We start from the raw sequence: 16,747 nt of genomic DNA, 5'->3' as shown, positions 1-16,747 counted from the left end.
TTAAAATATTATTTTGAATCATATCAGTTATTTGACAGTTGTTCTGTTGCTTCTAACAACCATCTAAAATCTTTGAATTTTACATGCATCATTATGTTAACTAGCTTTATTAATAGAATTTTATCAGTCTTAGGGCAAAAAAAAATGCACTTTTCTTTTGATAAAGGTGTTCATATCTATACTTTATAAATGCCTCCTTACTTGAAAGCAAGCATTCCTATTTTAAATAATAACATTTTGTATATGCTATAATTTTCAGTAAGCTAATATGGAGAACAGCTAGTTCTGTAGTCTGCTCATTACACATCATTATAATGTTTTACTATCTCCAAAAGTTTTTTCCTAACCATTGTTATATGCAAAAGATTAAAATCAGAGGGTAAAAATTTAAACTTTTTTATGAAAGTTTCTTCTTAAGCTATTTTTAATCTACTTTAGTGCTGCCCGATACAATTTTCTGCAGTAACAAAAATGTTTTCTATCTGTTCAGTATGATAGTCACGACTTGTGACTGTTGAGCACTGGAAATGAGGCCAGTGCTAATGAATAACTAAATTTTGAGCTTGTATTTAATTTTAATTTTAATTTGAATAGCCACCATGTGGCTAATGACTTAGCATATTGGACAGTGCAGGTCTACATGATAAATTTTTCAGTAAGGCACTGAAATTTCTTGAAAACACCTGAAATGAAATTACGCTATTTAGCCAGGTACAGTGGCACATGCCTTTAATCCCAGTGGCTTGGGAGGCTGAGGCAGGAGGATTGAAAGTTCAAAGCCAGCCTCAGCAATTTAGCAAGGCCCTAAGCAACTCAGTGAGATCCTGTCTCTCAATAAAATATAAAAAAGAGCTGGGAATGTGGTTCAGTGGTTAAGTGCTCTGGTTTCAACCCCCAGTACCAAAATAAGGAAAAATTATGCCATTTAATTCAGATCCTAATTTACTTCAACTTAAATAAATATGTATATCCCATACTGCTTTGTAGAAAACTTTAGAAGTAAATTTTTCTAACCAAACTGGTAAAATTAGGAATTTTTCTATGGCAAGATTAAATCTTTACAAAAAAAAGAAACTTCAAGAGTAGTTTTGATTAAGAATTTTTATTTGAATTTACGTAGCCAAAAGGGTACTATAAAATTTCAGTTTGGGAGTAAACTTCCCAGGGATTATTCTTATGAAGAAGGGACTTTTTTCTCCTATAGTACATTATATTTTTAACTTCCTTGTATTAATGCTTACACTCATACAAATTAATGTACATTTTAAACAAAATTGGAAAAATAATTGCAATTTTAAGAAATTAGCCATGGAACCACCCAGAAAACGGAAGCTCTTGGTTCTAGTAATAGTTGACAGTTGCTGTGTGCTAAACTATTCAGAACCAGCAATAAATTGTATGTACCAAACTGTTTAGTTTGGAACATCAAATTACAGATAATATAAATCATAGATTGCTGTACCACAAGACCAGAATATTCCATTAGAAGCTCTACTACAAAGATATTTAAATGTTATCCCACATTAAACATCTGAATGTATTTTTCAAAAATTAATTTTAAAAACATAGTAAAGAAGTCCTAGTAAATCAAAATATACTATATGGAAAAGGGATTAGAAAATATCTTATTTATATTTTTACTTTTATATTGTTTTCAAAGATCCCACTTTATATATTGCTTTTCTTTTTTGCATTTGACACTTATATTTTGTTTAAATATAAAACTCTTAACATTTTGATGTTCTAAGAATTTTATTTTTCATCAACCTATTAAGCACATTTTGAAAGAAAACCATTTTTAGTTCTGCAAACTATATTCTTTTAATTTTTCAGGTATGGATTTTCAAATATGCGCTATATTTCTTCACTAATTAGTGGTGTTGGTATTTTCATGATGGGTGCAGGACTCTCTTGGTACCATGGAGTTATGGGATTGCTTCATCCTCAACCAATGGAATCCCTTCTATGGGTAATCCTCTTTTCTTTTTTCCCCTCAGTTTTGAAGTAATATGGCATAGTGACTTGAGCACAGTAGAATGCCTTTGTCATATTGGTCTTAAAGAACAGGGATAACATAACCTTCTTGACTGTGTGATATAGGGTAATATATCACTGTGTTTTTTCAGAACAAATCATCTAAATCTACATATTTTGTGATATTGAACAGAAGGATCTCTATATGGGAAACTTTTAAGCTTGACTTCATTGATTAGACTCTTTGGCAGTTCTGTTAACTTCTCCACTCGCTGTTGAAGAACAGAAGCACCTCTATTCTGTTTCAAGTATAGTCTCATGTCAATAATTAAAATATCCACTCTCATGTTACTAGTCATAAATTGGAACTGCATTTAAAGTTAAAACATCTCCATTTCTCTTCCTAGGCCTCAATTCAGTAGGAAGCCTGCCTGCACTGAGGAACTGGAAAGACAGAAGAACAGTCACCTTCTGTATTGCCCTACCTATCTATGTCTCCTTTCCCTCTCCTCTTCCCCATAGGCAGTGTCCAAGGTTGGGATAGGGGACAAAAAAGTACTAACACAACAGTTTTATTTTACCTTGATTTCCCCTGGCCTTTGTAGATGTTTAAAGCTTTCTTTTTCTTTCATGAGCATTTCCTGGGGATTAGAATGCATGGCTGCTCTGACTAGCTCCCCTGATAAGCACAAATTACAAAGCATTCCCTCTAATTCAGGCATACTTGAGGTTACCTGAATGTGGCAAGAATATCTTTGTTGCAGTTTATCTTTTTCCATGTCTGGGCCCTGTGTTTAAACTTTTTTTTTTTTTTTTTTTTTTTTGGTACTGGGGATTGAACCCCAGGACATTTTACCACTGAGCTACATCCCCACAGCTGTTTTTATTTTTTTATTTTGAGACAGATTCTCACTAGATTGCAGAGGCTGGCTTTGAATCTGTGATCTTCCTGCCTCAGCCTCCTAAATTGCTGGGATTACAGACGTATGCCACCACACCTAGCTAGACATCTTTTAACACACCTCTGTGGGAGTGCAAATTTTTCCCCAAACACAGTCACCTACTCCGCTGACACAGCCAATTTCTGTTAGTAGTCTTGCCTTCAGATTTCTTGTTCGGGTGAGCTTCAGACATAATTTGCTATCTCCAACTCCTGGGAACACATATCAAGTTTTCTGAGCAATCTCAACAGCCCATACTAAAGAAATCTTGACTTTTGGCATCCTTAACTTCCAGCTCTTCTTAAATGGTCAAGTGGGTATAGAACTAGAGTAGGGTGTAGTCCAGAGAATAGAGGCCCCAAATTAGGTCCACCTTCTGTACAAAGCCTGAGGTGCTACAGTTCTTCATTTTGGAACATCAGGATACTTGTAACCTATTTTGTTTTTCTATTTTGGGTCATAGATTAGGACAGAGTCAGTGTCACTTTAACATCTTATTATACCAGTGTAATAACAAGCCTATTAAACATGATATGTAATAGCAAGCCTACTAAACTAGGCTTATTTACATTTGTTATTGACTAGTTTCCCACATTTTTTATTGGTCAGTTTCTTACCATACTTTTCATACAATGAAAGTAAACAAACGTACATATCCTCCAAAGGTTTGGCCACTTTATAGGTAACAGTGCCTCTTTGTCCTAACATCTAATTTATACAGCATCACTATATAGAGGCAGAGTAGCATTTGAAGTTAGAGATTAATTAGATATATTTTCAATTGTGTATAAATTTTAAAGTTTCTGATAACTCATGTTTCTCTCAGTAACCAAATAAGGTTACATTAGACTTTGTTAAATAAATAATAGATTCAACACATCATAAACTAGTTTATTAGGTCTTTTGGAATCCTTATCTCAGATATATGCTTTCTCATTTTATTGGGTAATAAGTATGTCTTAAATCAAGAAGAAGGTGAAAGAAAAGAAGAGTTATTGGGGCTGGACTTGGTGTCACACGCCTGTAATCCCAGCAACTTGAGGCTGAGGCAGGAGGAATGAGAGTTCAAAGCCAACATCAGCAAAAGCAAGGCACTAAGCAACTCAACAGACCCTGTCTCTAAATAAAATACAAAATAGGACTGGGGATGTGACTGGCTCAGTGGTTGAATGCCCCTGAGTTCAATCCCTGGTACCCACCCTCCAAAAAAAGAGTTACTAGGAAGTTTAGCCACTATTTTAAGCATAGTGGCAATAATTAATTTCAGGTTGGCAATCAGATTCAGTGGAAAGAGCCTAGATCTGTGACTGGAAGGCCTTTGTTCTAGTTCTTACTCTATCATTTTTCTGTATACTCAATCAAGTCTCTGAATCTTGGAAGATCCCATTTTCTTCAGCAGAATTATAAGAGTTTTGGGCCAGGTTTGAAACTTTTAAAACCTCTGTTTCAGGAATAGATGTCTAGATGTCTAGAAAGGTATGTTGAAAATTCTATAGGTGTTCAGTTTGAATTTCATTAAAAAATTTAAGAATGCCTTGGAACTTCAAGGAAGTACTGCTACCAAAAGAAATAATTAATTTTTTATAACTACTTGCCTTTCTGAATCAGCAGTCTTTTCATACTGGACATTCAAACAAAATCCAGAAATTACTTGAATATGGGTGTGGATCTTAACTGCATCTGCTGTCCACAGCTCCAGCTTTCCAGTGTTTGTGGTCATATTTCATTGCCCTTGTTTCCCATCAAGATCCTTACCATCTAACTTGGATTTAAATTTGTTTCTCTTTTAGATACTACAAACTTCATACTTGAAAAATTGTGATTCTTTAGTGAAATACTGAACTTACGTTTTAATGTTTATTTTCTAGGCATATTGTATTTTAGCAGGATCATTGGTGTCTGAAGGAGGTATGTGCCATCAAAAAGTCTCACTTTATTCTCAATTTAGTGATATATATTCAGCTTCCATTGCTATCATTTGCTAAGTTCTGTTGATTAAAGAAAACTGTGGAATAGGAATCTAAGCTTCGTCTGTTTTTAGGAAGAATAGTCTTTGTATAATATACTGTGATTGTTCCTGTAATGAATGTGGACAAAGGAAAGTGTATTTTGTTCTTTAGTACCAAATAATGCTCAAAACTTTGGAAGTAGAATATAAAAACATAATTATACTGAGTTTTAAAAAGTTAGCTTTTAGTATTATTAATCAGAAGATTGTCTCTTTTCGCAATAAGAATATTTTAAAACTTCAGAAATATACAACTCTAACAGTATTATGACATATGCTAATATGAAATGCAAAATCTTAATTCACTGCTATACCTCTGAAGCATTGTCACTTTCTATGCGTAGCATTCTCTTCATCTGGTTTTTAAATTATATAGGTTTTAATCGACAGATCATATTTATATGTACTTATGGGGGCCCTCATCTTTGATGAACTATAAAATGATGATAAAATCACCTGCTTCAAAGGATTGAGAGGATCAAGAATGACTGTGCTTGTGTGGTGCCTGCCAAATAGTGGCTGTGCCGTAAATTAAGTCTATTGTTATACTAATTATATTATGGTTTAGAAATATGGGATTCATTTTATTATAATGATTAATTGGAGTCTTGATAATTAGTTAATATGCAACTTTTCCTTGTTGCCAACCCTGCCATTAAAATGTTGTGCTTATTGTTGATTTATCTTTTGAGATGCCATCTTTAAAGTTTGGGGGTATGGAACCTCTACATTGCTGATATGAATGCTTTTCTTTCAGCAACACTTCTTGTTGCTGTAAATGAACTTCGAAGGAGTGCTCAGGCCAAAGGAATGTCATTTTATAAGTATGGTATGTGTTTTAGAAGCCACATATCAGTCCCCACTTGTTTATTTGCTTAAACTGATGTAGTACTATTGCTTTGTGCCAAATAGATGGATATAAAATATATCTCAGTGTTTTTCCTATGTGGCTCTTACTGAATAAATTAGCCCTTTGGAGAAATGTTGTGCAGTTGGAACATATGGGTACTTTCTATTTGAATTTGACTTAAGTGAACTACTGTATTTCTGTATATGCTTACATAATCTGAAAAAGTAATTTGACTTTACATATCATTTATTGTTGACATTTAAGCCAAAGAAATTATATTTTTATTAAACAGGATTTTAAAATTATGGTCTGCCATATGTTTTTTTCTCTTTATTTATAGTTTGATTTTAAATAGATACTTACTAAAATGTCCTCTGATAGTAACAAGTTAGATTTCACAAATTTTCTTATCTCTTTCTTAATGATTAAGTAATGGAAAGTCGTGATCCTAGTACAAATGTTATATTGTTGGAGGATACTGCTGCAGTTTTGGGAGTGACAATAGCAGCCACTTGCATGGGCCTTACTTCTATAACAGGTAAAGATTTCTTAAATTACAGATATTTTTATTTGTACTACCAATTTGTCACATATATGGGATTTTTTCTTATATCATTGAATAAATTTAGACTAGTTACAAATATTCCATACTAACCAATTATTTATATAAGATGTTTGGGCAATAAAAGTGTTCAGGTTTCTCTGAGTTGCAGGTTTCTTTAATTTAAAAATAAGGAAGCCAGTGCAGTTGCACACTCCTGTAATCTCAGTGACTACAGAGGCTGAGGCAGGAGGATCACAAGTTCAAATGTGGACAAAGGAAAGTGTATTTTGTTCTTTAGTACCAAATAATGCTCAAAACTTTGGAAGTAGAATATAAAAACATAATTATACTGAGTTTTAAAAAGTTAGCTTTTAGTATTATTTAGTGCTTAGTGAGGCCCTAAGCACCTTTGTAAGACCCCATCTCAAAATAAAAAATAAAAAGGACTAGGGATGTGGTTCAGTGGTTAAACCCCTGGGTTCAATTCCCAGTAGCAGTCAGTCAATCAAGTAAAGGTATTAGTAGAAAATTTCTGTTATACTATAAACCTTTGTGACTGTAACTTGACCGATAATAGTATGAATAACATCTGTCATAGTAACTTCATTAGTTTATTAAGATAATATGAGAGAGAACTGGAAAAAAAACCACTCTAAAGTTCTAATAAATAGATATTGTGGCTCTTGTTTGCTTGTCTTTTTCCTGTTCTTGGTCAATAGTAAGTGCTAATTGCCTTTGTATTTCCTTCATTCTAAGTTGGTTCCATCCTCATTTTGAGAGCTAGTTGTCTTTCAAGGGCTAGTACAATACAGGTAGGTCAGAAGACAGAAAACTATTAAAATAAATTTGGTATGAAAGGCTTAATAGGTGGAGTTGGAATTCTCTTAGAATGGAGCTTCTTCCATTTTTCTCCATTTGAAAAATAACTTTAGGTGATTAGCTTCCAGTTCTACAGTGTTTCTTGAAGTTGAACTACAGATAGTTCTTTCTAATTGAATGCATTTTAGTTTCATTTTGAGACTAAAGAAGCATTTTCTTATGTTCACTGTGATCTAAAGTATTTCTAAAAGTGTTGTTTTTCTGGCTAACCTATAGTTTTGGACTTTTTTTGAACATAAATTATTTAAATAATTCTTTAAGTTTAAATTTCTAAAGAGTGTATTTGATCTTGAGTTCTGTAACTACAAACCTCAATGGATTATGCTTTATATGTGAATCACTTAGTAGAGATAAGTGAGTTTACTTTTTTGTGTTATATTTTGTCTACATGTTAATAAAACTAGTATATAAATTGAGATTTCTAGTGAAATAAACACGTCGTTTCAAGCATTAAAAGTTAAGTATAGACTGGCATGGTGGCCCACACCTGTAATCCCAGCAACTCAGGAGACTGAAGCAGGAGGATGGAGAGTTCGAAGCCAGCCTCAGCAAAAGCAAGGCACTAAGCAACTCAGTGAGACCCTGTCTCTAAATAAATACAAAATAGAGCTGGGGATGTGACTCAGTGCCCCTGAGTTCAATCCCTAGTACCCTCTCCCCCCCAAAATTGTTAAATATAGTATCAATGATATTTTATCTCTGGAATAAAAAGAATTTATAGAAGTCATGTGGGTAAAATTTTTATAAAGATTTTAAACTGTAGCTGGGAATGCTGGCACATGCTTGTAATCCCAGAAGCTCAGTAGGCTGAGGCAGGAGGATGGCAAGTTCAAGGTCATCCTCAGCAACTTAGTGAAACCCTGTCTTAGAATTAAAAATAAAAGGACTTGGGATATGGCTCAGTAGTAGAGCACTCCTTGGGTTCAGTTTCCAGTACTGGAAAAAAAAAAAAAAAAAACCAACACTGGAGAGCTTGGGGAAACACAAAATGCTAAACCTCACCTTCAGAATTTTTGATTCAGAAGGTCTGGGATGACATCTGAGAATTTTCATTTCTACCAAATTCTCAAGTGCTACCGATATACCTGTTATAGGAACCAAACTTTCAAGAACCACTGTTTTTTGGTACTAGCTATATATATCATCCTTGGTTGAATAAGAAAAGGGTCACCCATATCATTTTCTGTAGTGCTTAATTCTCTTACAGGATTTTGATAGGAAGAAGACACAAGAAGTTTTTGTTTTTTTCAGATTTAATTCCACAACATTTTTTTCAAAGTGCTACCAATATATCTAAAAGAAATGGACTCTTCATTATATTATTATGTATATGGTATCTCTTCTGAGAATACTCTGAACCCTGACCTGTATAATGACCAGATGTAAGAAACAGGTCCTAGATAATTAAGTTACATAATACTCTTATGTAATATAAAGCAGGTTGTATCATTCCCCATTTTATAGTGTAGTAAAACTATTAGGAGTTGTTAGAGGAAGTGACTAAAGGAATTAGGATTTAATTTCAAATCCTTTAATTTATTAGTTATGATTGTTTGCTTTCTAAAGTTCATTGAAATAATAGAAAATGTTGATTCACTGATTTCTTATGTGCTTTATTTAGGCAATCCATTGTATGACAGCCTAGGTTCTTTGGGTGTGGGCACCTTATTAGGTGTGGTCTCAGCATTTCTCATCTACACCAACACAGAAGCGCTCTTGGGACGATCCATCCAACCAGAGCAAGTTCAGCGGCTTACTGAACTCCTGGAGAATGACCCATCAGTAAGGTCAGCCTTGTTCTAGTAATGTTGTTGGAGCTTATAAAAACATTGAAAAATAATGGAATGTTCTCTTCCAGAGGAAGTTTTGGATTCGTAACCTTTGGAATTTTCTGATGTATTACTTTTCTGAATTACTATCTTAGAAGGAAGCAAGAACACTTAGGAAAGTTCTTACAAGTTTCCTTTTAAATTTCGCATTGTCTTTATTAAAATAAGGCATAGTCAGATGATCTAATGAGAATAGAAGTTTTGCAAAGTAGTTGGGTCCTTAATGTGGAACAACTTAATATCAAACCTTTATATTTGCCTTATATTTGTATTATAATTATAAATTGAATACATTTAGTGTAAAATAATTTTCATTCATGGGAAAATAATTACCAAAGTAAATGTAATTTATATTGGTTTGGAAAATGAACTTTTAATGTATTTAAAATTTTTCCTTATACTCTTTTTATATTTTTAATGTATTTACTTACTTATTTTATTATTTTTTTTATAGTGGTAGGTATTAAACCCAGGGCCTCACACATAGTAGGCAAGTGGTCTACCCTGAGCTTTCACCCAAGCCCCTGTCTTTTAAATTGTGTAAAACTAAAGAACTGAAGATTTAGGAGATGACCAGCAGAAGAGATAATAAAGAGTTCTCATGGTGCTTTTCAGTGAAGTTTTGCAGCAGAGTGGTTTGATAATGAAATGGAAAAACAAAACTTTAAAGTCCTAATTTTGTGGGCTTGGCCTATAGCTCAGTAGTAGAACATTTGCCTAGTATTCATGAGGCCTGAGCTCAGTCTCCAATACCACCAGGTTTAATTTGTTCTCCCTCCACCCAGTGTGTTAAGATGGTAGGTTAAATTTTTAATTTGATATGTTACTTCTTTTTTTTAATATAGATATTTATAGATATACATTTTCCTCTAAACACTGCTTTCTCTGCATCCTAGAAATTTTGGTATATTGCATTGTTTTGATTTATCTCAAAGTACTTTCTTATCCCCCCCCCCTTTTTTTTAAATTGAATTTTTTTCCATTTGTGTACATGTGTCAAAATGCATTCTACTCTTATGTATAAGTAATTAGAACAAAAATAAAATTAATAAATTGAATTATTTCTTAAGACATGTATTTTTATTGTTAATCGGCATGTAGTAATTATATATATTTATGGGACACAGTATGATATTTTCTTATATGTCTACACCTATTAGCTATTTTGAAGTACACAGTCAATCATTGGCAACTACACGTACTGTACTGTGCTACAGAACATTAGAAAGAGGGTGTTGTTTTCTCTTCTTCAACATACTGCCTTTCCTTTTGTTTTTATTTTATTTGGGGTGGAGCTATTTAGGAGTGTTTTTTAATTTCTAAGTATTTGTGAGTTTCCCAAGGTTTCCTATACTGATTTCTTATTTCATTCAATTGTCATCAGAGAATATACATATTATTTCTGTCCTTCTAAGTTATAGAGGCTTATTTTATGGCCTATTATATATTCTATCTTGGATAGTATTCTATGTGTACTTGAAAAATGAATATATAGATGTTTATTAGGTTTATTTGGTTTATAGTGTTCAAGACTTTAGTTTTCCTGTTGATCTTCCTGATTTGTTCTATCCATCCAAGTAGGGTTGAAGTCTCTAGTTATTATTGTTGAATTGTCTGTTTCTCCCTTCATTTCTGTTTTTGTTTCATGTACTTCGGTGCCCTATTGTTTGGCATGTATGCATTTAGAATTTTGCATATATTATTTACAATTAATGTCTAAAAGACTATAAACTGAAAGATTGGCAAATCTGAAAATTTCTGCAAGAATGAAATTGTGGATTAAATTGAAAAAATAAAAGTAATACAGAAAACTCATGCAATTTTTAAAATAGTGTAGCAGTATTTATTGCTGTGTGACAAATTAACTGAACACTAAGTGGCTTGAAAAGCCTTTATTATCTAACTGTTTATAAGAGTCAGGAGTTCAGGCACTGCTTATATGGGTTCTCTACTTCAGACTTTTCAGATTATAACCACAGTGTCCTGGGGAAGGAGCTGCTTCTAGGCTTGCTTACTTAGAAATTGTTGGCACAATTGAGTTCTTTGCCACATGGGCCTCCCCAACATGGCAGCTGGCTTAAGCACTGCATGCAGGCTGATAAGGCAGTAGGAATTGAATGTGAACCAGAAAAAAAGTCACAGATTAGTCAGCTGTTGGAAATGACATCTCATCATTTTGCCATATTCTCTTTGTTAGAAGCAAGTCACTAGGTCTAACCCATATTCAAGGAGAGGGGATTGCACAGGATACAGGAGGTGGGGTTCTATCCTTGGGGAGCATCTCTGACCCACTTTTCCATCTGCATTTAGTTATGTTGTAAGAACATGAGAAATGAACTGGATGCTTTGACACATGCCTGTAATACCAGTGACTTGGGAAACCGAGACAGAAGGGTCACAAGTTCAAGACCAGCCTCAGCAAATTTAGCAGGACCCTGTCTCAGAAATTTAAAAGGGCAGGGGATGTGATGTAGCTCAGTGGTAGAGTACCCCTGAGTTCGATTATTAGCACTGAGGGGGTGGGTGGAGAACATTATGAGGGGGGGAAAAAAATCAGAATATATTCACTAGCTACTAAAGTTTTAACTAAATAGTGAAATTGTATTAATACTTTGTGAGGACTGAAGTAGAGCCTTTTAAATAAATGAATAAATTACATATTACCTCCTACCAGTCTGGACAAGTTTTATTTTTAACTTGAATTTATGTAACTTTATAAATCATTTATTCTTATTTCACCCTAGATCGTTGATAAGTACAGCTTCTTTATGTGAACAAAAAAATTTGGACTCAGTAACTTGCTCAAGATCACTCAGAAATTAGGGTGAAGTGCAGAGTGCTTGAAGTCTCACTTAAGCTTGTTCTCCAATAGACCCATGTTCTCAACATTGAGCGTTTTGTTATTTCTTGTATGTCCTGTAAAGAAAAGATGTTATGGTGATCACCATTGAAAGAAGAAACTTTCCCAGCTGTTTCTAGGAAAGATTTTATTCTTAAGGGTTAGGGCAGGAGGAATGAAAAGTAGTTATGCTTGAGCATCCACTTTACTTTCTGAGAGGCAGAGTGGTATAATAAAAAGACTCAGGCTTGGGTGTCTAAAGAGCTAAAGTGGAGGGGAATCCTGTTCAGTTGTTCACGCTGACTTACCTTGAGCACGTTACTTATGCCCCTCTGGGACTGTTTTATCATCTGTAAAATGAAGATAGCCTTGTGTTTTATGAAAGTCATTCATTAAATGCCTGCCTTGAAGTTGGTACTACTACTACTACTACTACTAAATGGATTTATGGAGCAAAAGGTTTATGAGATAACAGCAACATTTCAGAAAAGCAGTTTGGAGGTGATATTCCTAATAAGCTTTATAACTTATATGTATGGAAATAATAAAATATTTGTTATATTTGTACGCCTGTATGGAATTATGCACAAAACCCCTAAATAAACATCTAGTGAAGTTTAATAAGTGATACTTAGTGGTGAGTTCTCTGAAGCGATCTTAGTCCATATTCATCATGGGTAGTGAAAAATCAAGAATTCTAGACTTTTTGCCATTAGAGCATATATGTGTATATGTGTGTATGTGTAATGTGTATATAAATTTGTATGCATTGTTATTGATTGCAGGGCAATTCATGATGTTAAAGCCACAGATCTGGGATTAGGTAAAGTGAGATTTAAGGCAGAAGTAGATTTTGATGGACGAGTTGTTACAAGATCATATTTGGAAAAACAAGATTTTGACCAAATGCTACAAGTAAGTTTTTTTTATCTATAATTTTCTTATATAGCCTATGCTTAGAACAATTACATTTTAAGTGAATAAAATCTTTGTTATAACTCTTAAAGTCATTTCAGCTCGATGTCTTAGATTCCAAAATTTGACAGAGAACCTTTTATTTACTATAGAGTAGGTTGCAAGAAATAGAAGATCTAACTTGTGAAATTGTTAATGCTTGTTATACGCTAGGCATTTTACCTGTTTTATCTCATTTATTCTTAACCCTGAGAGGTAAAGAAATAAAATTTTCATTTTAAAATATAGGTAAATTAAGGCAGAGATGAACTAACTTGCCTAAAGTTTCAGAGCCTTGTGTATGGATTTAGATCTCTTGGACTACAGAACGTGTGCTTTTTTTTTTTTTTAAGAATACAGTAGTCTCCTCCCCCACTTATTTCAGTTTTGCTTTTACTTCAGTTAACCATAGTTCAGAAATATTAAATGGAAAGTTCCAGAAATAAATAGTTCATAAGCATTAAATTGCTTTTCTGAGTAGTGTGATGAAATCTTGTGCCGTCCTCCTGGGACATGAATCATCCCTGTATCCAGCATGGATACATGCCACACATGCTACCCACCCCCACTGTGGCAGTTGGGAGGGATGGTGGGGGCCACATTCACATAATTTTTATTACAGTATGTTGTTACAGTTGTTCTGTTTCATTGTTAGTTTTGTTGTTATTCTTTAATAAGTTAAACTTTATCATAGACATATATATATATTCATACATATATATATATGTATATATAGTTTATATATAGAGAGAGAGAGTTCCTTGTATCTGCTGGGGTCGTGAAATGTATCCCAGTAAATAAGGGGTGACTGCTGTAGATTAAAATATAATTTACAAAATATAATGAACAGTGTAGATATCACCACATGCCTTTGTCAAATGTTAATGTTTTGCTATATGGGGCTGTGTGGCTCAGTGGTAGAGCACTTGCCTAGCTTGTGTGAGGCACTGGGTTCGATTCTCAGCACTGCATATAAATAAATAAAGGTTCATCAATAACTAAAAAATACATAAAAATATTTTGCTATATAGGTTGAATATCCCTTCTCAAATATTTTAGATTTCAGAAATGTTTCAGATTTCAGAGTTCTTTTTGTTTGTTTTTAAGATAATTTGCATGGACTTTATGGCTCAAACATCCCTAATGTGAAAATCTGAATTGCCTTTTTGACTGTTGTGTCACCACTCAAAATTTCATAGCATTTTGGATTTTTGGAGGCTCAACCTATACTGTTTAACTTTCTTTCTTTCTTTCTTCCTTTTTTCCTTCCTTCCTTTCTTTCCTTCCCTCCCTTCCTCCCTCCCTCCCCTCCTTCCTTCCTTCCCTTCCTCCCCTCCCCCCCTCCCTCCCTCCCTCCGTCCCTCCGTCCCTTCCTTCCTTCCTTCCTTTTCGTCTTCTTTTCTTTTTTCTTTCCTTCCTTCCTTCCTTCCTTCCTTCCTTCCTTCCTTCCTTCCTTCCTTCCTTCCTTCCTTCCTTCCTTCCTTCCTTCCTTCTTTCTTTCTTTCTTTCTTTCTTTCTTTCTTTCTTTCTTTCTTTCTTTCTTTCTTTCTTTCTTTCTTTCTTTCTTCTTTCTTTATGGCTCACAGTTTAAGAGGTCTTAGTCCATAGAAAACTGGTTCCATTCTTAGCATGATATTCTCCAATTTCATCCATTTGCCTGCAAATGCCATAATTTTATCATTTTTTATGGCTGAGTAATATTCCATTGTATATATAGACCACAGTTTCTTTATCCATTCATCAATTGAAGGACATCTAGGTTGGTTCCACAGTCTGGCTATTGTGAATTGAGCAGCTATGAACATTGATGTGGCTGTATCTCTGTAGTATGCTGATTTTAAGTCCTTTGGGTATAAACTGAGGAGTGGGATAGCTGGGCCAAATGGTGGTTCCATTCCAGGTTTTCTAAGGAATCTCCACACTGCTTTCCAGAGTGGCTGCACTAATCTGCGGCCCCACCAGCAATGTATGAGTGTACCTTTTTCCCCACATCCTCGCCAACACCTGTTGTTGCTTGTATTCTTGATAATCGCCATTCTAATTGGGGTGAAATGGAATCTTAGGGTGGTTTTGATTTGCATTTCTCTTATTACTAGAGATGTTGAACATTTTTCCATGTTTGTTGATTGCTTGTAGATCTTCTGTGAAGTGTCTATTCATTTCCTTAGCCCATTTGTCAATTGGATTATTTGCATTCTTGGTATAGAGTTTTTTGAGTTCTTTATAGATTCTGGAGATTAGTGCTCTATGTGAAGTATGATTGGCAAAGATTTTCTCCCACTCTGTAGGCTCTTTCTTCACATTGCTGATAGTTTCCTTGCACTTGCTCTTTCAGCTTACTGGTATTATCATTCATTGCCTGCATTTGCTCTCTTATCTCATGCTTTGCTTCACGAATCATCTTAATCATGTACAATCTGAAGTCCTTTTCTGACATTTCTTCTAACATACTGTCATTGGATTCTATTACTATAGAATCTAGATTTGTTTGGATCATTTTCTTCCCTTGTTTTTTCATGTTGTTCATGTATCTTCCCCTCTAGCAGTGCAGATCTGGGATATTGCAGATTTCCCCCTATAAGCTTATAGTGGCCCTATAGGTTTCCAAAACCCTTTCTTTAAGGGGAGATCAATACTAGCAGTGCCCAATTCAGACACTATGCAATCCTGGACCAAATAGCCCCTGACAATGAGCTTCAAGTCTCCAGCAGGTGTCTCACGATGGGTTTTGCCCCACATAAAGATTGAGCTTCGGCTTCCAGGATTATCCAGGATGGCCTCTCTGGCTTTGAAATGTGTTGGCAAATGGGGAGCTGCATCTCAGGGTGTGGTGGTGGTCAGCAAGAGGTCCTGGAGGCGGGATGCGGTTGGTCAGGCAGGGGTCCTGGAGGTCACGTGTGTTTGGTGTGGTTGTGGGATCCTGGAGGCCAGTTGCAATCAGTCGGTCTGGGGTCCTGGTGATAGGCGCAGTCAGTTGGTCTGGGGGTCCTGGTGGCAGGGAGCAGTCAGTCGATGTGAGGGCTCCAGAGGCAGGTAATGATCGGTCGGACTGAGGCGTCCTGGAGATGGGGCTCAGTCAGTCCGGCCAGGGGTCATACGGGCCTGGCTGTTGTCTCAAAATGGCGGCAGCCACGTGTAATCAAACCTCCAGGTACTGTCACAGTGAACTTCCAGGCAACAGCAGGCAGCTGGTGCTCCACTGGCGGTCAGTGATCAGTTTGCTTACTGTTGTTGGACGATCAGGAGGTGAACCTCGTGCGTTGGGCGATGAAGAGGTGTAAGGCAGGCGATGGACAGGCGAGAGGCAGGCAAATGGCGATGATAGGCGCCTGACAGTGAGCAGTCTGCACTCAAAAAAGGTGTCGATATGCTGGCAGACTGCAGGTGATCACAGAAGACAAATGGGGTAAACAGCAGGGGATCGATAAGCAGCAAAAACTGCCTTACCAAGAAACAGATATCCTCTGCTTGAAACCAGAGTTACAGAGCAACAAGGAACGCAGCCTCCCTCTAGTCCGACATCTTGGATCCGAACTGAGTGTTTTTGAAATAGGTGATCCATCGCCTATAATCCTGAAGTTTTTTAAACTTTTCATTAAGCTTACTGGTGTTTGTTATAATTTTTTTAAAGGAATTATCAGTATATCGCTATGATTGTTTTTGAATTTTATTTTGTTTTTCTGCTTTTATTTTCTTTATAGGAAATTCAAGAAGTGAAAACTCCTGAAGAGCTAGAGACCTTTATGCTTAAACATGGAGAAAATATCATTGATACATTAGGAGCTGAAGTAGATAGACTTGAGAAGGAACTGAAAGTAAGATATATTCGTTATAAAATTATTGTATTGATAATGTCAACTTTTTTTGAGTATTTACTATGCATTATATTCTGGGCTAAATGTTTCACATGCACATACACTTTTTTGGGT

General features: G+C 35.2%; 1 protein-coding gene and 1 long non-coding RNA gene across 2 annotated transcripts in view; one reads left to right on the top strand and one right to left on the bottom strand.

Annotated features, from left to right (window-relative positions):
- The window catches only part of SLC30A9 (solute carrier family 30 member 9), a 79,864-nt gene that overhangs the window by 53,333 nt on the left and 9,784 nt on the right, over positions 1-16,747 (top strand). The window contains exons 11-17 of the mRNA XM_079152857.1: positions 1,834-1,969; positions 4,784-4,823; positions 5,681-5,752; positions 6,204-6,311; positions 8,818-8,983; positions 12,650-12,779; positions 16,520-16,633. Coding sequence (XP_079008983.1) covers positions 1,834-1,969; positions 4,784-4,823; positions 5,681-5,752; positions 6,204-6,311; positions 8,818-8,983; positions 12,650-12,779; positions 16,520-16,633 — 766 coding nt within the window. The remainder of the gene's footprint in view (positions 1-1,833; positions 1,970-4,783; positions 4,824-5,680; positions 5,753-6,203; positions 6,312-8,817; positions 8,984-12,649; positions 12,780-16,519; positions 16,634-16,747) is intronic.
- On the bottom strand, positions 1,876-8,811 carry LOC306669067. The gene is made up of 2 exons (XR_013766011.1): positions 7,684-8,811; positions 1,876-3,936 (listed from the first exon to the last, which is right to left on the bottom strand). It is a non-coding gene; the product is annotated as an uncharacterized lncRNA (long non-coding RNA).

The sequence above is a fragment of the Sciurus vulgaris genome (genome assembly GCF_902686455.1).
Source record: "Sciurus vulgaris genome assembly, chromosome: 9".
NCBI lineage: Eukaryota > Metazoa > Chordata > Mammalia > Rodentia > Sciuridae > Sciurus > Sciurus vulgaris.
This window is presented reverse-complemented; position numbering and strand designations above follow the sequence as displayed.